General features: G+C 61.0%; 2 protein-coding genes across 2 annotated transcripts; both read right to left on the bottom strand.

Moving 5' to 3' along the window:
- Positions 1-1,680: 1,680 nt before the first annotated feature.
- On the bottom strand, positions 1,681-4,455 carry LOC144309578 (testis-specific Y-encoded protein 3-like). Its single transcript, XM_077890659.1, has 6 exons — positions 3,969-4,455; positions 3,164-3,241; positions 2,891-3,002; positions 2,602-2,747; positions 2,424-2,508; positions 1,681-1,703 (listed from the first exon to the last, which is right to left on the bottom strand). The coding sequence occupies exons 1-6, from the start codon at positions 4,341-4,343 to the stop codon at positions 1,681-1,683; spliced, it is 819 nt and encodes a 272-aa protein (XP_077746785.1). The 5' UTR covers positions 4,344-4,455.
- A 3,129-nt stretch (positions 4,456-7,584) lies between these two features.
- LOC144309580 (testis-specific Y-encoded protein 3-like) lies at positions 7,585-10,363 on the bottom strand. The gene is made up of 6 exons (XM_077890661.1): positions 9,877-10,363; positions 9,072-9,149; positions 8,799-8,910; positions 8,510-8,655; positions 8,332-8,416; positions 7,585-7,607 (listed from the first exon to the last, which is right to left on the bottom strand). The coding sequence occupies exons 1-6, from the start codon at positions 10,249-10,251 to the stop codon at positions 7,585-7,587; spliced, it is 819 nt and encodes a 272-aa protein (XP_077746787.1). The 5' UTR covers positions 10,252-10,363.
- Positions 10,364-23,367: the final 13,004 nt, after the last annotated feature.

The raw sequence follows: 23,367 nt of genomic DNA, 5'->3' as shown, positions 1-23,367 counted from the left end.
TTGAATAACATCCTTCCGTCTGGGCCGAAAGATAAATAGCGCACTGAAACTTAGGGCATTGGTGAAAATGTGTTGTTGTTGGAGAAAAGGAAGAGATTTTGTAAAAAAATCTATTCAGCGGGAGGGACAGGCATGAGTGCCGTTGTTGGAGGAACGTTGGAGGAAGAATCAGGAGACTTCTCAGTCCAGAGCCTTGAGAGCTGACCACGCTGTCTGCCTGGGAGGCACAGAGCAGGGTATGACGTGATCAATTTCCCATCCCTGGCGTTTTTGCCCAAAAAGAGAGCACAACTCCTATCTACACACGAGAAAGCATCAGATACAAGTGAACTGAGAGACAGTCTACACTTATCGGTTGCTAGTATTCTTCAAAATTGTCAACATCTTCAACAATTAGGAAAGACAAAAGAAGTGTCACGGAAACGAAAGCCATGTGACAACTAAGTGTAATGTGCTATCACACACAGGTGTCCAGCGGAAGAAGCACCTTCCTTGGAAAACCTGGCGGAATCTGAGTGCCGTCTGTAGTTTAGTCCTAGTGTACACATGTGGGTCTCTTCGTTTTTATCATTGGAGCGTGGTCAGGAGATGTTCACCTCTGAGGGAGACGGATGAAGGGTGTACAGAAACTTTCTGCACTGCGTTTACAAGTCTGTACTTTGAAAATCATCCCGACCATATGCAGTACCTTGTGGTCTCAGCTATGTATTTCAAGGGTTTGGGTTGATTCTGCCTTGCATTTTTTTATGTTTTATAGAGGGTGGCTGTTCAGGTTACCTGCTCTTTCTCTGTTGTTGGAAATAGAAGCACTCATCTACCAAAAAATGAATGAATGAATGAATGAATGAATGAATGGAAAAATGAATCAATCAATCAATCAATGAATCAGTCAGTCAATCAATCGAGGAAGTCTGGCCGGAGGCAGGCGGCAGGCCATGCAGGAGCCCTTCCTTACTAGGCCTGGGGGAGGGCCCCGCATTCACTGGGCGGTGCCCCGGCCCCTGCGCCACGCTGTGCGGTTGTGTATCCCTCCTGGACCTGCACGATGGGGCAGGCAGTCCTAAGTGAGCCAGGTAGGATCTGGCTCCCACGGACACAGTCCCCCATCCACCACAGGCTCTCCTGCCACTCACCACCCTCAGCCACACAGCCAGGGTGGTGTGGAGTGTGCGGACCTTCAGGGGGATCGGGGGCCAGACCTCGTGCGCTCTGCGAGGTCTGCTGAGTCCCTGAGGCCTCTATGCTCCCTGCCCCTCCTTGACTGGAACCATATGGGACGCCTCGGGCCGCCACCAAACAAGTAGTGCACCCCGTTGCAACAGTACAGGCACTGGGTCCCGAAAGGAAAGAATTGGGGTCTCCTTCAGAGGCAGACGGACTCAGACGCCCAGCTCATCTTGGTTATTTTTATTTACTCAAATTCTCGTTCGTTTGTTTATTGATTGATTGATTGATTGATTGATTAGTGAGATGCATACACACAAACACAAACACACACAGGATCTTGTGTTTCTAACTTTTAATGAAAGTTACATGGCTCCTGGAGCCCCATCATGTGTCTGACGTGTCAGCACCACAGCGTCGTCCTCAGTGATCTCCTCTGCAGGAGAGCCGTGTTGACCGCTGGCATCCATCTGTATGTGTGCGACGGCTGTGGACAAGTGTGCCGTCGCCTCATATTCATCTCGGCATCTTGAAGCTCCCTGGCAGGGACAGAAACACCCAGGGCCTCAGGTACACGCAGAGACACAGACAGCCAGGCGGCCATGACACAAGTCTGTATGGTCTCTGGGCCAAGGGGCCGACGCACGAGTGATTCTCGGCCTGGCTCCAATGGCTATGATTCTCCTGGCCCCCGCAGCGCCCCCGCCCCGAGCACGGGGGGTTCTGCCTTTAGGTTTCCTCCACGCACGCGCCCACGGAATTCAAACTCGTGCTCCTTAATGTCGGCATGCTGGCCAGGGTTCTCTGTGTGCCTTTTGGGCGGCGGAGGGGACGCCAATGGAGACCGAGGGGATCGCTGCAGTGATTCCACCCCCGCCTAGCGCCTCGTTGCAAAGTTTCGCCTACGCACGGTGTCAAGGGCGGCAGGGACACCTTGGCCGTGCCCACACGTCTGGCGGTACTCGGGCACCGGAGGACGGGGTTCAGGGCCCCGCCAGGACCATTCGCACAGGCGGTGCGGCTCGGCTGGCTTTGTTTCTCTGGCACGGCTCATTGCAATGACAGAGCCCTTTCCCAATGTCTTGAGCTTCCCCAGGCACGAGCCCTTTGGCACGGCCCTTCCCCAGCCTCCCGGGTTCAGGGGGATGATGCCAACTTGACCTGGGGTCACTCCCCGTCAGGGCCACCCGCAGCCTCAGTGTGTCAGCCAAAGTCCCCCGAGATCCCCCCTTTCCACGCCCACACCCTCGGCTCCTCACCTGTCCTCCTGTGGCTTCCCTCTCCCGGCGCCTTCTTCCTCTCGTAGTACTTGAGGACATTGGGCCACAGGTCATCCATGATGAGCTGGCAGGAAAGAGAGAGCGGGACTCACATCCCCACCCGGAGCAGCTGGGGGACCCAGCGAGCTCACTGACCCAGTCTGTCACAGGGCCCCACCTCAGCGATCCTGCCTGACCCGGCAAGGTGGTGGCCACAGAACCAGTTGAAGAAGTTAAGGCCGTTGTCGTGGGTCTGGCGGCGGTAGGCCTCCCGTTCGTAGTGCTGCGACCACTGGATGGGAGTGGAGTGCGACGCTCTGTAGCCTGCAGGGCAACCGGCACGTGAGACGGTGCTGCACGGTGAACCCGGTTCCACCGTCCACCCGCCGCTTCCAGGCAGGCCTGCAGGCCGGCAGGCAGGCAGGCAGGCAGGCAGGCCGGCAGGCAGTCATGCCGAGCTGTCTTACCAGCAGCACTGACGACATACTCCTTCACGAGGACTTCGTTCTGGAAGTAGGAGTTCTTGCCAAAGAACAGCAGGATCCTGCGGCAGGCACTGGGAAAGGTGACTTCCTGCACCTGCCGACAAATGGGGGACACGGAGACGGGGTTGGGGGTTCCCGGGGAGCGTGGTGACACCTCTGTGCTGAGGCCTCCCCCTGGCAGCCTCAGCTCGCCAATCACGTGTCCTAGCCTCTCGCCTCCCGACCCAGGACCCTCTTCCGCGCCCTGGGCCTGACCTTCAGGTTCGTCATGAAGCGAAGCATGCGCAGATCTTGCTCACTGATCACGGCTGACAGCTGGGGGTGGTTCCCAAACTGCTTTAGGTCAAGGAGCCTTCCGGGGCTGGAGATGCGAGAGCTACAACAACGCCGCAGGCCCGCACAGCAGCGTGGCCCTGGCGCCCCTGCCCTCCCGCCGGCTCCCGGGCCATCCGCACAGGCTGCACCGAGCACGGCCCGCTGGGCCTCGGGCTGCTGCCCATGTGCGCGCTGCCACGGGACGGGAGCTGTGTATCCCGAGACACGCCCCTCCCCGCACCCCGTCCACCGCACATGCCTGTGGCCCCACGGCAAGGCACAGTGGGCTGCTCCCGGGACGGCGCACGTCCCTGGCTCTGGGCGACCAGGTCAGAGGTGGGCACACGCAGCCCCCTGGCTGCAGCAGTGTGCCGAGGCGAAAAGGGGCTTTGCGGGGAGCCGCGGCCAGTGCGGAGACCCTGCTGCCACTCCCACGTGTGACCCGGACCGCATGTCGTCCCGCGCACTTGACACTCGCTGCCTCTGGGGACGATCCAGCCCAGGAGGAGCCCACCCTCAAGCGGGCTCCCAAGGCTGTGGCGATCACCGGGGCATGAGCGTCGTCGCCACTCCCACCCCGGGACGGGCGGGGAGCGTTCACCAATGCTGTCCGAGGGATGCCCATACCCCACAGCGCCCCTGCCCTCCTCACGGCCCGCTTGGCTCCGGCCCCCCCACCCCCAGCCCCCCACGTCCCCCCCACCCGCGTCACCTTGGGGTCCTTGCCCCACAGCAGCAAGGATACAGCCTTGGCCCAGAAGCCACGGATGCCCTGCATGTGGGCGCTTCGCTGTTGCAGGCGATGGTGCCTTCTCTGACCCAGCCTGAGCTGGAACGGAGCAAAGGAGCGCCTGCCTCTTCCATTGGTGGGCTCCATGTCTGCCCGCAGCGCCTCGAGAGCCTCCAGCGGGCACTCCAACGGACTCGGCCCTGCCTCTGGATGCTCTGACCCTTGCTGCTGCTCTTGCAGCTCCCTGGCGCCTTCCTCTCCCTGGCCCTCCTCCATGGCCTCCTCCGGCTTATGTGCCTCTTCCTGAAGATTCGCCTCCTCCTCCAGCATGTACTCCGTCTCAGACATGACGGCCTCCTCCTCAGCCTCCCCCTCTTCCTCGTGAGCCATCGCCACATCCTCGGCGTCGTCCTGCTCGGAGTCATCGTCCACCTCAGGCCTGTCGTCTTCAGTCTCCTCGTCGTCGTCAGTCCCGGTCTCCTCATCAGATTCCTCGGGGTCAGTCTTCATCTCATCGGCCTCCTGGTCGTCCGCTTCAAACTGCGTGCCCTGCTCAGATTCCTCCCCCGAGTCCTCCTCATGCTCACACTCCTCCTCCTCTCCCACCGCCTGAGACTCCCCCTCCCTCTGCCCCTCTTCCTCTGCCTCCTCACGGTTGTCAGCCGCCGCCCCGTCTACGACCTCGACCAGCACCATGGCGTCTTCCACCGCCAGCACCAACTCCACAAGCAGCGGGGCCTGCTCGGTCTCCCTCCCGGCGCTGGCTTCATGCACACGCTCCTGCACGGTCCCAACGCCTAGGGACTGCAGCGTCCCCTCATCCCTCGGGGTGCCTACGTCCCCGCGGGCCCCGGCTGCCTGAAGTCTCCATTGCAGCACGAAGCAGGGCCAGGATGCCGGGGCAAGCCCGGCTTCCCGGGACCCCGTCTCGCTCTCCATGGGGCCCCGGCCCGGTTCCCAACGCCCCCCCGCCCCCCCCGCCACGGGCCTGTAGGGAGCTGGGCCGCTGTGAGGGAAGGCGCTGGAGGTCCGAGTCCGCGAGTCCCCGCAGTGGCCCGGCTCGTGGCTGGCGGAAATACGCCCCCTAGGGCCGCCGCCGGGAGGCGCGGGCGAGAAGGCGGCGCAGGCGCAGAGCGGCTCCTGGCCTGCCGCCTGCTGCCAGGCACCTGTGCCCTGACTCACCGGGAGCTCCACCCCCGGGAGTGGAGTTACGTGCCGGACCTTGGCCCCAAGGAAGGCCCTGCCAATCAGGGGCAAGGCGGTGGGAGGGGCTCTGGGCGGTCCCGCCCTCCCACGACTAGCCCTGAGCCAGGGAGTCCAGGAGACCGAGCAGCCGCCTCGGCGGAGGTCGGGTCGGTGTCCTCCAGCCCCCGTCCGTGTCTCTGGCCATTTTCCTGGCCGACATCTGCCAGACGATGCCCAGGAGATCCCCGAGAGCGTGCCGCCCACTGCGTCCTGGGGCACCACCTGCCGGCACCGGAGCCTTTACATCCAGGAGGTCTCTTGAGGATGTGAAGAGCCAGAAAGAGTGTCACTCCCACTTTGCAGTTAAGAAGGAGAGCCGAAAACAAAGCCTTTGAATTCACAATTTGTCACTAACTCGTGAGGGATTTGAGGTTGCAGGGCAACCACGCGCGCGTCCTAAAGCCCGAGGAAAAGACGGGAGCTCTGGCTTACTTGGAGAGGACAACAGGCAGATGATGGTGACTAGAATTCATCCAGGGGAGTGTTCACTTGCAAGACAGTGAATCCCATGATGACCACAAAACCTGGGGAAGTCTGAAACATCTTGAGGGCTTTTCTCGCCTCGACCTTACAAGATGCATCACAGACAGCATTGGACAGAGTCCTTGCCGTGGAAAGTTCCCTTGACGGTACACACCAGGAGCAAAGGAACAGCAGCCACCACGAGAGGAGCCGGAGCAAGGCTCAGATCATGACCCCTATTATCCATATTGAATAACATCCTTCCGTCTGGGCCGAAAGATAAATAGCGCACTGAAACTTAGGGCATTGGTGAAAATGTGTTGTTGTTGGAGAAAAGGAAGAGATTTTGTAAAAAAATCTATTCAGCGGGAGGGACAGGCATGAGTGCCGTTGTTGGAGGAACGTTGGAGGAAGAATCAGGAGACTTCTCAGTCCAGAGCCTTGAGAGCTGACCACGCTGTCTGCCTGGGAGGCACAGAGCAGGGTATGACGTGATCAATTTCCCATCCCTGGCGTTTTTGCCCAAAAAGAGAGCACAACTCCTATCTACACACGAGAAAGCATCAGATACAAGTGAACTGAGAGACAGTCTACACTTATCGGTTGCTAGTATTCTTCAAAATTGTCAACATCTTCAACAATTAGGAAAGACAAAAGAAGTGTCACGGAAACGAAAGCCATGTGACAACTAAGTGTAATGTGCTATCACACACAGGTGTCCAGCGGAAGAAGCACCTTCCTTGGAAAACCTGGCGGAATCTGAGTGCCGTCTGTAGTTTAGTCCTAGTGTACACATGTGGGTCTCTTCGTTTTTATCATTGGAGCGTGGTCAGGAGATGTTCACCTCTGAGGGAGACGGATGAAGTGTGTACAGAAACTTTCTGCACTGCGTTTACAAGTCTGTACTTTGAAAATCATCCCGACCATATGCAGTACCTTGTGGTCTCAGCTATGTATTTCAAGGGTTTGGGTTGATTCTGCCTTGCATTTTTTTATGTTTTATAGAGGGTGGCTGTTCAGGTTACCTGCTCTTTCTCTGTTGTTGGAAATAGAAGCACTCATCTACCAAAAAATGAATGAATGAATGAATGAATGAATGGAAAAATGAATCAATCAATCAATCAATGAATCAGTCAGTCAATCAATCGAGGAAGTCTGGCCGGAGGCAGGCGGCAGGCCATGCAGGAGCCCTTCCTTACTAGGCCTGGGGGAGGGCCCCGCATTCACTGGGCGGTGCCCCGGCCCCTGCGCCACGCTGTGCGGTTGTGTATCCCTCCTGGACCTGCACGATGGGGCAGGCAGTCCTAAGTGAGCCAGGTAGGATCTGGCTCCCACGGACACAGTCCCCCATCCACCACAGGCTCTCCTGCCACTCACCACCCTCAGCCACACAGCCAGGGTGGTGTGGAGTGTGCGGACCTTCAGGGGGATCGGGGGCCAGACCTCGTGCGCTCTGCGAGGTCTGCTGAGTCCCTGAGGCCTCTATGCTCCCTGCCCCTCCTTGACTGGAACCATATGGGACGCCTCGGGCCGCCACCAAACAAGTAGTGCACCCCGTTGCAACAGTACAGGCACTGGGTCCCGAAAGGAAAGAATTGGGGTCTCCTTCAGAGGCAGACGGACTCAGACGCCCAGCTCATCTTGGTTATTTTTATTTACTCAAATTCTCGTTCGTTTGTTTATTGATTGATTGAATGATTGATTGATTAGTGAGATGCATACACACAAACACAAACACACACAGGATCTTGTGTTTCTAACTTTTAATGAAAGTTACATGGCTCCTGGAGCCCCATCATGTGTCCGACGTGTCAGCACCACAGCGTCGTCCTCAGTGATCTCCTCTGCAGGAGAGCCGTGTTGACCGCTGGCATCCATCTGTATGTGTGCGACGGCTGTGGACAAGTGTGCCGTCGCCTCATATTCATCTCGGCATCTTGAAGCTCCCTGGCAGGGACAGAAACACCCAGGGCCTCAGGTACACGCAGAGACACAGACAGCCAGGCGGCCATGACACAAGTCTGTATGGTCTCTGGGCCAAGGGGCCGACGCACGAGTGATTCTCGGCCTGGCTCCAATGGCTATGATTCTCCTGGCCCCCGCAGCGCCCCCCCCCCCCCCGAGCACGGGGGGTTCTGCCTTTAGGTTTCCTCCACGCACGCGCCCACGGAATTCAAACTCGTGCTCCTTAATGTCGGCATGCTGGCCAGGGTTCTCTGTGTGCCTTTTGGGCGGCGGAGGGGACGCCAATGGAGACCGAGGGGATCGCTGCAGTGATTCCACCCCCGCCTAGCGCCTCGTTGCAAAGTTTCGCCTACGCACGGTGTCAAGGGCGGCAGGGACACCTTGGCCGTGCCCACACGTCTGGCGGTACTCGGGCACCGGAGGACGGGGTTCAGGGCCCCGCCAGGACCATTCGCACAGGCGGTGCGGCTCGGCTGGCTTTGTTTCTCTGGCACGGCTCATTGCAATGACAGAGCCCTTTCCCAATGTCTTGAGCTTCCCCAGGCACGAGCCCTTTGGCACGGCCCTTCCCCAGCCTCCCGGGTTCAGGGGGATGATGCCAACTTGACCTGGGGTCACTCCCCGTCAGGGCCACCCGCAGCCTCAGTGTGTCAGCCAAAGTCCCCCGAGATCCCCCCTTTCCACGCCCACACCCTCGGCTCCTCACCTGTCCTCCTGTGGCTTCCCTCTCCCGGCGCCTTCTTCCTCTCGTAGTACTTGAGGACATTGGGCCACAGGTCATCCATGATGAGCTGGCAGGAAAGAGAGAGCGGGACTCACATCCCCACCCGGAGCAGCTGGGGGACCCAGCGAGCTCACTGACCCAGTCTGTCACAGGGCCCCACCTCAGCGATCCTGCCTGACCCGGCAAGGTGGTGGCCACAGAACCAGTTGAAGAAGTTAAGGCCGTTGTCGTGGGTCTGGCGGCGGTAGGCCTCCCGTTCGTAGTGCTGCGACCACTGGATGGGAGTGGAGTGCGACGCTCTGTAGCCTGCAGGGCAACCGGCACGTGAGACGGTGCTGCACGGTGAACCCGGTTCCACCGTCCACCCGCCGCTTCCAGGCAGGCCTGCAGGCCGGCAGGCAGGCAGGCAGGCAGGCAGGCCGGCAGGCAGTCATGCCGAGCTGTCTTACCAGCAGCACTGACGACATACTCCTTCACGAGGACTTCGTTCTGGAAGTAGGAGTTCTTGCCAAAGAACAGCAGGATCCTGCGGCAGGCACTGGGAAAGGTGACTTCCTGCACCTGCCGACAAATGGGGGACACGGAGACGGGGTTGGGGGTTCCCGGGGAGCGTGGTGACACCTCTGTGCTGAGGCCTCCCCCTGGCAGCCTCAGCTCGCCAATCACGTGTCCTAGCCTCTCGCCTCCCGACCCAGGACCCTCTTCCGTGCCCTGGGCCTGACCTTCAGGTTCGTCATGAAGCGAAGCATGCGCAGATCTTGCTCACTGATCACGGCTGACAGCTGGGGGTGGTTCCCAAACTACTTTAGGTCAAGGAGCCTTCCGGGGCTGGAGATGCGAGAGCTACAACAACGCCGCAGGCCCGCACAGCAGCGTGGCCCTGGCGCCCCTGCCCTCCCGCCGGCTCCCGGGCCATCCGCACAGGCTGCACCGAGCACGGCCCGCTGGGCCTCGGGCTGCTGCCCATGTGCGCGCTGCCACGGGACGGGAGCTGTGTATCCCGAGACACGCCCCTCCCCGCACCCCGTCCACCGCACATGCCTGTGGGCCCACGGCAAGGCACAGTGGGCTGCTCCCGGGACGGCGCACGTCCCTGGCTCTGGGCGACCAGGTCAGAGGTGGGCACACGCAGCCCCCTGGCTGCAGCAGTGTGCCGAGGCGAAAAGGGGCTTTGCGGGGAGCCGCGGCCAGTGCGGAGACCCTGCTGCCACTCCCACGTGTGACCCGGACCGCATGTCGTCCCGCGCACTTGACACTCGCTGCCTCTGGGGACGATCCAGCCCAGGAGGAGCCCACCCTCAAGCGGGCTCCCAAGGCTGTGGCGATCACCGGGGCATGAGCGTCGTCGCCACTCCCACCCCGGGACGGGCGGGGAGCGTTCACCAATGCTGTCCGAGGGATGCCCATACCCCACAGCGCCCCTGCCCTCCTCACGGCCCGCTTGGCTCCGGCCCCCCCACCCCCAGCCCCCCACTTCCCCCCCACCCGCGTCACCTTAGGGTCCTTGCCCCACAGCAGCAAGGATACAGCCTTGGCCCAGAAGCCACGGATGCCCTGCATGTGGGCGCTTCGCTGTTGCAGGCGATGGTGCCTTCTCTGACCCAGCCTGAGCTGGAACGGAGCAAAGGAGCGCCTGCCTCTTCCATTGGTGGGCTCCATGTCTGCCCGCAGCGCCTCGAGAGCCTCCAGCGGGCACTCCAACGGACTCGGCCCTGCCTCTGGATGCTCTGACCCTTGCTGCTGCTCTTGCAGCTCCCTGGCGCCTTCCTCTCCCTGGCCCTCCTCCATGGCCTCCTCCGGCTTATGTGCCTCTTCCTGAAGATTCGCCTCCTCCTCCAGCATGTACTCCGTCTCAGACATGACGGCCTCCTCCTCAGCCTCCCCCTCTTCCTCGTGAGCCATCGCCACATCCTCGGCGTCGTCCTGCTCGGAGTCATCGTCCACCTCAGGCCTGTCGTCTTCAGTCTCCTCGTCGTCGTCAGTCCCGGTCTCCTCATCAGATTCCTCGGGGTCAGTCTTCATCTCATCGGCCTCCTGGTCGTCCGCTTCAAACTGCGTGCCCTGCTCAGATTCCTCCCCCGAGTCCTCCTCATGCTCACACTCCTCCTCCTCTCCCACCGCCTGAGACTCCCCCTCCCTCTGCCCCTCTTCCTCTGCCTCCTCACGGTTGTCAGCCGCCGCCCCGTCTACGACCTCGACCAGCACCATGGCGTCTTCCACCGCCAGCACCAACTCCACAAGCAGCGGGGCCTGCTCGGTCTCCCTCCCGGCGCTGGCTTCATGCACACGCTCCTGCACGGTCCCAACGCCTAGGGACTGCAGCGTCCCCTCATCCCTCGGGGTGCCTACGTCCCCGCGGGCCCCGGCTGCCTGAAGTCTCCATTGCAGCACGAAGCAGGGCCAGGATGCCGGGGCAAGCCCGGCTTCCCGGGACCCCGTCTCGCTCTCCATGGGGCCCCGGCCCGGTTCCCAACGCCCCCCCGCCCCCCCCGCCACGGGCCTGTAGGGAGCTGGGCCGCTGTGAGGGAAGGCGCTGGAGGTCCGAGTCCGCGAGTCCCCGCAGTGGCCCGGCTCGTGGCTGGCGGAAATACGCCCCCTAGGGCCGCCGCCGGGAGGCGCGGGCGAGAAGGCGGCGCAGGCGCAGAGCGGCTCCTGGCCTGCCGCCTGCTGCCAGGCACCTGTGCCCTGACTCACCGGGAGCTCCACCCCCGGGAGTGGAGTTACGTGCCGGACCTTGGCCCCAAGGAAGGCCCTGCCAATCAGGGGCAAGGCGGTGGGAGGGGCTCTGGGCGGTCCCGCCCTCCCACGACTAGCCCTGAGCCAGGGAGTCCAGGAGACCGAGCAGCCGCCTCGGCGGAGGTCGGGTCGGTGTCCTCCAGCCCCCGTCCGTGTCTCTGGCCATTTTCCTGGCCGACATCTGCCAGACGATGCCCAGGAGATCCCCGAGAGCGTGCCGCCCACTGCGTCCTGGGGCACCACCTGCCGGCACCGGAGCCTTTACATCCAGGAGGTCTCTTGAGGATGTGAAGAGCCAGAAAGAGTGTCACTCCCACTTTGCAGTTAAGAAGGAGAGCCGAAAACAAAGCCTTTGAATTCACAATTTGTCACTAACTCGTGAGGGATTTGAGGTTGCAGGGCAACCACGCGCGCGTCCTAAAGCCCGAGGAAAAGACGGGAGCTCTGGCTTACTTGGAGAGGACAACAGGCAGATGATGGTGACTAGAATTCATCCAGGGGAGTGTTCACTTGCAAGACAGTGAATCCCATGATGACCACAAAACCTGGGGAAGTCTGAAACATCTTGAGGGCTTTTCTCGCCTCGACCTTACAAGATGCATCACAGACAGCATTGGACAGAGTCCTTGCCGTGGAAAGTTCCCTTGACGGTACACACCAGGAGCAAAGGAACAGCAGCCACCACGAGAGGAGCCGGAGCAAGGCTCAGATCATGACCCCTATTATCCATATTGAATAACATCCTTCCGTCTGGGCCGAAAGATAAATAGCGCACTGAAACTTAGGGCATTGGTGAAAATGTGTTGTTGTTGGAGAAAAGGAAGAGATTTTGTAAAAAAATCTATTCAGCGGGAGGGACAGGCATGAGTGCCGTTGTTGGAGGAACGTTGGAGGAAGAATCAGGAGACTTCTCAGTCCAGAGCCTTGAGAGCTGACCACGCTGTCTGCCTGGGAGGCACAGAGCAGGGTATGACGTGATCAATTTCCCATCCCTGGCGTTTTTGCCCAAAAAGAGAGCACAACTCCTATCTACACACGAGAAAGCATCAGATACAAGTGAACTGAGAGACAGTCTACACTTATCGGTTGCTAGTATTCTTCAAAATTGTCAACATCTTCAACAATTAGGAAAGACAAAAGAAGTGTCACGGAAACGAAAGCCATGTGACAACTAAGTGTAATGTGCTATCACACACAGGTGTCCAGCGGAAGAAGCACCTTCCTTGGAAAACCTGGCGGAATCTGAGTGCCGTCTGTAGTTTAGTCCTAGTGTACACATGTGGGTCTCTTCGTTTTTATCATTGGAGCGTGGTCAGGAGATGTTCACCTCTGAGGGAGACGGATGAAGGGTGTACAGAAACTTTCTGCACTGCGTTTACAAGTCTGTACTTTGAAAATCATCCCGACCATATGCAGTACCTTGTGGTCTCAGCTATGTATTTCAAGGGTTTGGGTTGATTCTGCCTTGCATTTTTTTATGTTTTATAGAGGGTGGCTGTTCAGGTTACCTGCTCTTTCCCTGTTGTTGGAAATAGAAGCACTCATCTACCAAAAAATGAATGAATGAATGAATGAATGAATGGCAAAATGAATCAATCAATCAATCAATGAATCAGTCAGTCAATCAATCAAGGAAGTCTGGCCGGAGGCAGGCGGCAGGCCATGCAGGAGCCCTTCCTTACTAGGCCTGGGGGAGGGCCCCGCATTCACTGGGCGGTGCCCCGGCCCCTGCGCCACGCTGTGCGGTTGTGTATCCCTCCTGGACCTGCACGATGGGGCAGGCAGTCCTAAGTGAGCCAGGTAGGATCTGGCTCCCACGGACACAGTCCCCCATCCACCACAGGCTCTCCTGCCACTCACCACCCTCAGCCACACAGCCAGGGTGGTGTGGAGTGTGCGGACCTTCAGGGGGATCGGGGGCCAGACCTCGTGCGCTCTGCGAGGTCTGCTGAGTCCCTGAGGCCTCTATGCTCCCTGCCCCTCCTTGACTGGAACCATATGGGACGCCTCGGGCCGCCACCAAACAAGTAGTGCACCCCGTTGCAACAGTACAGGCACTGGGTCCCGAAAGGAAAGAATTGGGGTCTCCTTCAGAGGCAGACGGACTCAGACGCCCAGCTCATCTTGGTTATTTTTATTTACTCAAATTCTCGTTCGTTTGTTTATTGATTGATTGATTGATTGATTGATTAGTGAGATGCATACACACAAACACAAACACACACAGGATCTTGTGTTTCTAACTTTTAATGAAAGTTACATGGCTCCTGGAGCCCCATCATGTGTCTGACGTGTCAGCACCACAGCGTCGTCCTCAGTGATCTCCTCTGCAGGAGAGCCGTGTTGACCGCTGGCATCCATCTGTATGTGTGCGACGGCTGTGGACAAGTGTGCCGTCGCCTCATATTCATCTCGGCATCTTGAAGCTCCCTGGCAGGGACAGAAACACCCAGGGCCTCAGGTACACGCAGAGACACAGACAGCCAGGCGGCCATGACACAAGTCTGTATGGTCTCTGGGCCAAGGGGCCGACGCACGAGTGATTCTCGGCCTGGCTCCAATGGCTATGATTCTCCTGGCCCCCGCAGGGCCCCCCCCCCCCCCCGAGCACGGGGGGTTCTGCCTTTAGGTTTCCTCCACGCACGCGCCCACGGAATTCAAACTCGTGCTCCTTAATGTCGGCATGCTGGCCAGGGTTCTCTGTGTGCCTTTTGGGCGGCGGAGGGGACGCCAATGGAGACCGAGGGGATCGCTGCAGTGATTCCACCCCCGCCTAGCGCCTCGTTGCAAAGTTTCGCCTACGCACGGTGTCAAGGGCGGCAGGGACACCTTGGCCGTGCCCACACGTCTGGCGGTACTCGGGCACCGGAGGACGGGGTTCAGGGCCCCGCCAGGACCATTCGCACAGGCGGTGCGGCTCGGCTGGCTTTGTTTCTCTGGCACGGCTCATTGCAATGACAGAGCCCTTTCCCAATGTCTTGAGCTTCCCCAGGCACGAGCCCTTTGGCACGGCCCTTCCCCAGCCTCCCGGGTTCAGGGGGATGATGCCAACTTGACCTGGGGTCACTCCCCGTCAGGGCCACCCGCAGCCTCAGTGTGTCAGCCAAAGTCCCCCGAGATCCCCCCTTTCCACGCCCACACCCTCGGCTCCTCACCTGTCCTCCTGTGGCTTCCCTCTCCCGGCGCCTTCTTCCTCTCGTAGTACTTGAGGACATTGGGCCACAGGTCATCCATGATGAGCTGGCAGGAAAGAGAGAGCGGGACTCACATCCCCACCCGGAGCAGCTGGGGGACCCAGCGAGCTCACTGACCCAGTCTGTCACAGGGCCCCACCTCAGCGATCCTGCCTGACCCGGCAAGGTGGTGGCCACAGAACCAGTTGAAGAAGTTAAGGCCGTTGTCGTGGGTCTGGCGGCGGTAGGCCTCCCGTTCGTAGTGCTGCGACCACTGGATGGGAGTGGAGTGCGACGCTCTGTAGCCTGCAGGGCAACCGGCACGTGAGACGGTGCTGCACGGTGAACCCGGTTCCACCGTCCACCCGCCGCTTCCAGGCAGGCCTGCAGGCCGGCAGGCAGGCAGGCAGGCAGGCAGGCCGGCAGGCAGTCATGCCGAGCTCTTACCAGCAGCACTGACGACATACTCCTTCACGAGGACTTCGTTCTGGAAGTAGGAGTTCTTGCCAAAGAACAGCAGGATCCTGCGGCAGGCACTGGGAAAGGTGACTTCCTGCACCTGCCGACAAATGGGGGACACGGAGACGGGGTTGGGGGTTCCCGGGGAGCGTGGTGACACCTCTGTGCTGAGGCCTCCCCCTGGCAGCCTCAGCTCGCCAATCACGTGTCCTAGCCTCTCGCCTCCCGACCCAGGACCCTCTTCCGCGCCCTGGGCCTGACCTTCAGGTTCGTCATGAAGCGAAGCATGCGCAGATCTTGCTCACTGATCACGGCTGACAGCTGGGGGTGGTTCCCAAACTACTTTAGGTCAAGGAGCCTTCCGGGGCTGGAGATGCGAGAGCTACAACAACGCCGCAGGCCCGCACAGCAGCGTGGCCCTGGCGCCCCTGCCCTCCCGCCGGCTCCCGGGCCATCCGCACAGGCTGCACCGAGCACGGCCCGCTGGGCCTCGGGCTGCTGCCCATGTGCGCGCTGCCACGGGACGGGAGCTGTGTATCCCGAGACACGCCCCTCCCCGCACCCCGTCCACCGCACATGCCTGTGGGCCCACGGCAAGGCACAGTGGGCTGCTCCCGGGACGGCGCACGTCCCTGGCTCTGGGCGACCAGGTCAGAGGTGGGCACACGCAGCCCCCTGGCTGCAGCAGTGTGCCGAGGCGAAAAGGGGCTTTGCGGGGAGCCGCGGCCAGTGCGGAGACCCTGCTGCCACTCCCACGTGTGACCCGGACCGCATGTCGTCCCGCGCACTTGACACTCGCTGCCTCTGGGGACGATCCAGCCCAGGAGGAGCCCACCCTCAAGCGGGCTCCCAAGGCTGTGGCGATCACCGGGGCATGAGCGTCGTCGCCACTCCCACCCCGGGACGGGCGGGGAGCGTTCACCAATGCTGTCCGAGGGATGCCCATACCCCACAGCGCCCCTGCCCTCCTCACGGCCCGCTTGGCTCCGGCCCCCCCACCCCCAGCCCCCCACGTCCCCCCCCACCCGCGTCACCTTGGTGTCCTTGCCCCACAGCAGCAAGGATACAGCCTTGGCCCAGAAGCCACGGATGCCCTGCATGTGGGCGCTTCGCTGTTGCAGGCGATGGTGCCTTCTCTGACCCAGCCTGAGCTGGAACGGAGCAAAGGAGCGCCTGCCTCTTCCATTGGTGGGCTCCATGTCTGCCCGCAGCGCCTCGAGAGCCTCCAGCGGGCACTCCAACGGACTCGGCCCTGCCTCTGGATGCTCGGACCCTTGCAGCTGCTCTTGCAGCTCCCTGGCGCCTTCCTCTCCCTGGCCCTCCTCCATGGCCTCCTCCGGCTTATGTGCCTCTTCCTGAAGATTCGCCTCCTCCTCCAGCATGTACTCCGTCTCAGACATGACGGCCTCCTCCTCAGCCTCCCCCTCTTCCTCGTGAGCCATCGCCACATCCTCGGCGTCGTCCTGCTCGGAGTCATCGTCCACCTCAGGCCTGTCGTCTTCAGTCTCCTCGTCGTCGTCAGTCCCGGTCTCCTCATCAGATTCCTCGGGGTCAGTCTTCATCTCATCGGCCTCCTGGTCGTCCGCTTCAAACTGCGTGCCCTGCTCAGATTCCTCCCCCGAGTCCTCCTCATGCTCACACTCCTCCTCCTCTCCCACCGCCTGAGACTCCCCCTCCCTCTGCCCCTCTTCCTCTGCCTCCTCACGGTTGTCAGCCGCCGCCCCGTCTACGACCTCGACCAGCACCATGGCGTCTTCCACCGCCAGCACCAACTCCACAAGCAGCGGGGCCTGCTCGGTCTCCCTCCCGGCGCTGGCTTCATGCACACGCTCCTGCACGGTCCCAACGCCTAGGGACTGCAGCGTCCCCTCATCCCTCGGGGTGCCTACGTCCCCGCGGGCCCCGGCTGCCTGAAGTCTCCATTGCAGCACGAAGCAGGGCCAGGATGCCGGGGCAAGCCCGGCTTCCCGGGACCCCGTCTCGCTCTCCATGGGGCCCCGGCCCGGTTCCCAACGCCCCCCCGCCCCCCCCGCCACGGGCCTGTAGGGAGCTGGGCCGCTGTGAGGGAAGGCGCTGGAGGTCCGAGTCCGCGAGTCCCCGCAGTGGCCCGGCTCGTGGCTGGCGGAAATACGCCCCCTAGGGCCGCCGCCGGGAGGCGCGGGCGAGAAGGCGGCGCAGGCGCAGAGCGGCTCCTGGCCTGCCGCCTGCTGCCAGGCACCTGTGCCCTGACTCACCGGGAGCTCCACCCCCGGGAGTGGAGTTACGTGCCGGACCTTGGCCCCAAGGAAGGCCCTGCCAATCAGGGGCAAGGCGGTGGGAGGGGCTCTGGGCGGTCCCGCCCTCCCACGACTAGCCCTGAGCCAGGGAGTCCAGGAGACCGAGCAGCCGCCTCGGCGGAGGTCGGGTCGGTGTCCTCCAGCCCCCGTCCGTGTCTCTGGCCATTTTCCTGGCCGACATCTGCCAGACGATGCCCAGGAGATCCCCGAGAGCGTGCCGCCCACTGCGTCCTGGGGCACCACCTGCCGGCACCGGAGCCTTTACATCCAGGAGGTCTCTTGAGGATGTGAAGAGCCAGAAAGAGTGTCACTCCCACTTTGCAGTTAAGAAGGAGAGCCGAAAACAAAGCCTTTGAATTCACAATTTGTCACTAACTCGTGAGGGATTTGAGGTTGCAGGGCAACCACGCGCGCGTCCTAAAGCCCGAGGAAAAGACGGGAGCTCTGGCTTACTTGGAGAGGACAACAGGCAGATGATGGTGACTAGAATTCATCCAGGGGAGTGTTCACTTGCAAGACAGTGAATCCCATGATGACCACGAAACCTGGGGAAGTCTGAAACATCTTGAGGGCTTTTCTCGCCTCGACCTTACAAGATGCATCACAGACAGCATTGGACAGAGTCCTTGCCGTGGAAAGTTCCCTTGACGGTACACACCAGGAGCAAAGGAACAGCAGCCACCACGAGAGGAGCCGGAGCAAGGCTCAGATCATGACCCCTATTATCCATATTGAATAACATCCTTCCGTCTGGGCCGAAAGATAAATAGCGCACTGAAACTTAGGGCATTGGTGAAAATGTGTTGTTGTTGGAGAAAAGGAAGAGATTTTGTAAAAAAATCTATTCAGCGGGAGGGACAGGCATGAGTGCCGTTGTTGGAGGAACGTTGGAGGAAGAATCAGGAGACTTCTCAGTCCAGAGCCTTGAGAGCTGACCACGCTGTCTGCCTGGGAGGCACAGAGCAGGGTATGACGTGATCAATTTCCCATCCCTGGCGTTTTTGCCCAAAAAGAGAGCACAACTCCTATCTACACACGAGAAAGCATCAGATACAAGTGAACTGAGAGACAGTCTACACTTATCGGTTGCTAGTATTCTTCAAAATTGTCAACATCTTCAACAATTAGGAAAGACAAAAGAAGTGTCACGGAAACGAAAGCCATGTGACAACTAAGTGTAATGTGCTATCACACACAGGTGTCCAGCGGAAGAAGCACCTTCCTTGGAAAACCTGGCGGAATCTGAGTGCCGTCTGTAGTTTAGTCCTAGTGTACACATGTGGGTCTCTTCGTTTTTATCATTGGAGCGTGGTCAGGAGATGTCCACCTCTGAGGGAGACGGATGAAGGGTGTACAGAAACTTTCTGCACTGCGTTTACAAGTCTGTACTTTGAAAATCATCCCGACCATATGCAGTACCTTGTGGTCTCAGCTATGTATTTCAAGGGTTTGGGTTGATTCTGCCTTGCATTTTTTTATGTTTTATAGAGGGTGGCTGTTCAGGTTACCTGCTCTTTCTCTGTTGTTGGAAATAGAAGCACTCATCTACCAAAAAATGAATGAATGAATGAATGAATGAATGAATGAATGGAAAAATGAATCAATCAATCAATCAATGAATCAGTCAGTCAATCAATCGAGGAAGTCTGGCCGGAGGCAGGCGGCAGGCCATGCAGGAGCCCTTCCTTACTAGGCCTGGGGGAGGGCCCCGCATTCACTGGGCGGTGCCCCGGCCCCTGCGCCACGCTGTGCGGTTGTGTATCCCTCCTGGACCTGCACGATGGGGCAGGCAGTCCTAAGTGAGCCAGGTAGGATCTGGCTCCCACGGACACAGTCCCCCATCCACCACAGGCTCTCCTGCCACTCACCACCCTCAGCCACACAGCCAGGGTGGTGTGGAGTGTGCGGACCTTCAGGGGGATCGGGGGCCAGACCTCGTGCGCTCTGCGAGGTCTGCTGAGTCCCTGAGGCCTCTATGCTCCCTGCCCCTCCTTGACTGGAACCATATGGGACGCCTCGGGCCGCCACCAAACAAGTAGTGCACCCCGTTGCAACAGTACAGGCACTGGGTCCCGAAAGGAAAGAATTGGGGTCTCCTTCAGAGGCAGACGGACTCAGACGCCCAGCTCATCTTGGTTATTTTTATTTACTCAAATTCTCGTTCGTTTGTTTATTGATTGATTGATTGATTGATTGATTAGTGAGATGCATACACACAAACACAAACACACACAGGATCTTGTGTTTCTAACTTTTAATGAAAGTTACATGGCTCCTGGAGCCCCATCATGTGTCCGACGTGTCAGCACCACAGCGTCGTCCTCAGTGATCTCCTCTGCAGGAGAGCCGTGTTGACCGCTGGCATCCATCTGTATGTGTGCGACGGATGTGGACAAGTGTGCCGTCGCCTCATATTCATCTCGGCATCTTGAAGCTCCCTGGCAGGGACAGAAACACCCAGGGCCTCAGGTACACGCAGAGACACAGACAGCCAGGCGGCCATGACACAAGTCTGTATGGTCTCTGGGCCAAGGGGCCGACGCACGAGTGATTCTCGGCCTGGCTCCAATGGCTATGATTCTCCTGGCCCCCGCAGCGCCCCCCCCCCCCGAGCACGGGGGGTTCTGCCTTTAGGTTTCCTCCACGCACGCGCCCACGGAATTCAAACTCGTGCTCCTTAATGTCGGCATGCTGGCCAGGGTTCTCTGTGTGCCTTTTGGGCGGCGGAGGGGACGCCAATGGAGACTGAGGGGATCGCTGCAGTGATTCCACCCCCGCCTAGCGCCTCGTTGCAAAGTTTCGCCTACGCACGGTGTCAAGGGCGGCAGGGACACCTTGGCCGTGCCCACACGTCTGGCGGTACTCGGGCACCGGAGGACGGGGTTCAGGGCCCCGCCAGGACCATTCGCACAGGCGGTGCGGCTCGGCTGGCTTTGTTTCTCTGGCACGGCTCATTGCAATGACAGAGCCCTTTCCCAATGTCTTGAGCTTCCCCAGGCACGAGCCCTTTGGCACGGCCCTTCCCCAGCCTCCCGGGTTCAGGGGGATGATGCCAACTTGACCTGGGGTCACTCCCCGTCAGGGCCACCCGCAGCCTCAGTGTGTCAGCCAAAGTCCCCCGAGATCCCCCCTTTCCACGCCCACACCCTCGGCTCCTCACCTGTCCTCCTGTGGCTTCCCTCTCCCGGCGCCTTCTTCCTCTCGTAGTACTTGAGGACATTGGGCCACAGGTCATCCATGATGAGCTGGCAGGAAAGAGAGAGCGGGACTCACATCCCCACCCGGAGCAGCTGGGGACCCAGCGAGCTCACTGACCCAGTCTGTCACAGGGCCCCACCTCAGCGATCCTGCCTGACCCGGCAAGGTGGTGGCCACAGAACCAGTTGAAGAAGTTAAGGCCGTTGTCGTGGGTCTGGCGGCGGTAGGCCTCCCGTTCGTAGTGCTGCGACCACTGGATGGGAGTGGAGTGCGACGCTCTGTAGCCTGCAGGGCAACCGGCACGTGAGACGGTGCTGCACGGTGAACCCGGTTCCACCGTCCACCCGCCGCTTCCAGGCAGGCCTGCAGGCCGGCAGGCAGGCAGGCAGGCAGGCAGGCCGGCAGGCAGTCATGCCGAGCTGTCTTACCAGCAGCACTGACGACATACTCCTTCACGAGGACTTCGTTCTGGAAGTAGGAGTTCTTGCCAAAGAACAGCAGGATCCTGCGGCAGGCACTGGGAAAGGTGACTTCCTGCACCTGCCGACAAATGGGGGACACGGAGACGGGGTTGGGGGTTCCCGGGGAGCGTGGTGACACCTCTGTGCTGAGGCCTCCCCCTGGCAGCCTCAGCTCGCCAATCACGTGTCCTAGCCTCTCGCCTCCCGACCCAGGACCCTCTTCCGCGCCCTGGGCCTGACCTTCAGGTTCGTCATGAAGCGAAGCATGCGCAGATCTTGCTCACTGATCACGGCTGACAGCTGGGGGTGGTTCCCAAACTACTTTAGGTCAAGGAGCCTTCCGGGGCTGGAGATGCGAGAGCTACAACAACACCGCAGGCCCGCACAGCAGCGTGGCCCTGGCGCCCCTGCCCTCCCGCCGGCTCCCGGGCCATCCGCACAGGCTGCACCGAGCACGGCCCGCTGGGCCTCGGGCTGCTGCCCATGTGCGCGCTGCCACGGGACGGGAGCTGTGTATCCCGAGACACGCCCCTCCCCGCACCCCGTCCACCGCACATGCCTGTGGGCCCACGGCAAAGCACAGTGGGCTGCTCCCGGGACGGCGCACGTCCCTGGCTCTGGGCGACCAGGTCAGAGGTGGGCACACGCAGCCCCCTGGCTGCAGCAGTGTGCCGAGGCGAAAAGGGGCTTTGCGGGGAGCCGCGGCCAGTGCGGAGACCCTGCTGCCACTCCCACGTGTGACCCGGACCGCATGTCGTCCCGCGCACTTGACACTCGCTGCCTCTGGGGACGATCCAGCCCAGGAGGAGCCCACCCTCAAGCGGGCTCCCAAGGCTGTGGCGATCACCGGGGCATGAGCGTCGTCGCCACTCCCACCCCGGGACGGGCGGGGAGCGTTCACCAATGCTGTCCGAGGGATGCCCATACCCCACAGCGCCCCTGCCCTCCTCACGGCCCGCTTGGCTCCGGCCCCCCCACCCCCAGCCCCCCACGTCCCACCCACCCGCGTCACCTTGGGGTCCTTGCCCCACAGCAGCAAGGATACAGCCTTGGCCCAGAAGCCACGGATGCCCTGCATGTGGGCGCTTCGCTGTTGCAGGCGATGGTGCCTTCTCTGACCCAGCCTGAGCTGGAACGGAGCAAAGGAGCGCCTGCCTCTTCCATTGGTGGGCTCCATGTCTGCCCGCAGCGCCTCGAGAGCCTCCAGCGGGCACTCCAACGGACTCGGCCCTGCCTCTGGGTGCTCTGACCCTTGCTGCTGCTCTTGCAGCTCCCTGGCGCCTTCCTCTCCCTGGCCCTCCTCCATGGCCTCCTCCGGCTTATGTGCCTCTTCCTGAAGATTCGCCTCCTCCTCCAGCATGTACTCCGTCTCAGACATGACGGCCTCCTCCTCAGCCTCCCCCTCTTCCTCGTGAGCCATCGCCACATCCTCGGCGTCGTCCTGCTCGGAGTCATCGTCCACCTCAGGCCTGTCGTCTTCAGTCTCCTCGTCGTCGTCAGTCCCGGTCTCCTCATCAGATTCCTCGGGGTCAGTCTTCATCTCATCGGCCTCCTGGTCGTCCGCTTCAAACTGCGTGCCCTGCTCAGATTCCTCCCCCGAGTCCTCCTCATGCTCACACTCCTCCTCCTCTCCCACCGCCTGAGACTCCCCCTCCCTCTGCCCCTCTTCCTCTGCCTCCTCACGGTTGTCAGCCGCCGCCCCGTCTACGACCTCGACCAGCACCATGGCGTCTTCCACCGCCAGCACCAACTCCACAAGCAGCGGGGCCTGCTCGGTCTCCCTCCCGGCGCTGGCTTCATGCACACGCTCCTGCACGGTCCCAACGCCTAGGGACTGCAGCGTCCCCTCATCCCTCGGGGTGCCTACGTCCCCGCGGGCCCCGGCTGCCTGAAGTCTCCATTGCAGCACGAAGCAGGGCCAGGATGCCGGGGCAAGCCCGGCTTCCCGGGACCCCGTCTCGCTCTCCATGGGGCCCCGGCCCGGTTCCCAACGCCCCCCCGCCCCCCCCGCCACGGGCCTGTAGGGAGCTGGGCCGCTGTGAGGGAAGGCGCTGGAGGTCCGAGTCCGCGAGTCCCCGCAGTGGCCCGGCTCGTGGCTGGCGGAAATACGCCCCCTAGGGCCGCCGCCGGGAGGCGCGGGCGAGAAGGCGGCGCAGGCGCAGAGCGGCTCCTGGCCTGCCGCCTGCTGCCAGGCACCTGTGCCCTGACTCACCGGGAGCTCCACCCCCGGGAGTGGAGTTACGTGCCGGACCTTGGCCCCAAGGAAGGCCCTGCCAATCAGGGGCAAGGCGGTGGGAGGGGCTCTGGGCGGTCCCGCCCTCCCACGACTAGCCCTGAGCCAGGGAGTCCAGGAGACCGAGCAGCCGCCTCGGCGGAGGTCGGGTCGGTGTCCTCCAGCCCCCGTCCGTGTCTCTGGCCATTTTCCTGGCCGACATCTGCCAGACGATGCCCAGGAGATCCCCGAGAGCGTGCCGCCCACTGCGTCCTGGGGCACCACCTGCCGGCACCGGAGCCTTTACATCCAGGAGGTCTCTTGAGGATGTGAAGAGCCAGAAAGAGTGTCACTCCCACTTTGCAGTTAAGAAGGAGAGCCGAAAACAAAGCCTTTGAATTCACAATTTGTCACTAACTCGTGAGGGATTTGAGGTTGCAGGGCAACCACGCGCGCGTCCTAAAGCCCGAGGAAAAGACGGGAGCTCTGGCTTACTTGGAGAG

This window comes from Canis aureus, unplaced genomic scaffold (assembly GCF_053574225.1).
Source record: "Canis aureus isolate CA01 unplaced genomic scaffold, VMU_Caureus_v.1.0 ptg000087l_RagTag, whole genome shotgun sequence".
In the NCBI taxonomy this organism is placed as follows: Eukaryota; Metazoa; Chordata; class Mammalia; order Carnivora; family Canidae; genus Canis; species Canis aureus.
Note: the sequence above shows the minus strand (reverse complement) of the source record. Positions and strands in the feature narration are given on the sequence as shown.

Excerpts from the sequence above, each read along its gene's own strand:
- LOC144309580 (XM_077890661.1), bottom strand. The coding sequence starts at position 10,251 with ATGGCTCACGAGGAAGAGGGGGAGGCTGAGGAGGAGGCCGTCATGTCT. Across the intron at positions 9,150-9,876 it reads GTGGCTTCTGGGCCAAGGCT|TTTGGGAACCACCCCCAGCT; the intron begins GTATCCTTGCTG and ends GACCTAAAGTAG. Across the intron at positions 8,911-9,071 it reads GCTTCATGACGAACCTGAAG|GTGCAGGAAGTCACCTTTCC; the intron begins GTCAGGCCCAGG and ends ATTTGTCGGCAG.
- LOC144309578 (XM_077890659.1), bottom strand. The coding sequence starts at position 4,343 with ATGGCTCACGAGGAAGAGGGGGAGGCTGAGGAGGAGGCCGTCATGTCT. Across the intron at positions 3,003-3,163 it reads GCTTCATGACGAACCTGAAG|GTGCAGGAAGTCACCTTTCC; the intron begins GTCAGGCCCAGG and ends ATTTGTCGGCAG. Across the intron at positions 2,748-2,890 it reads GTATGTCGTCAGTGCTGCTG|GCTACAGAGCGTCGCACTCC; the intron begins GTAAGACAGCTC and ends GTTGCCCTGCAG.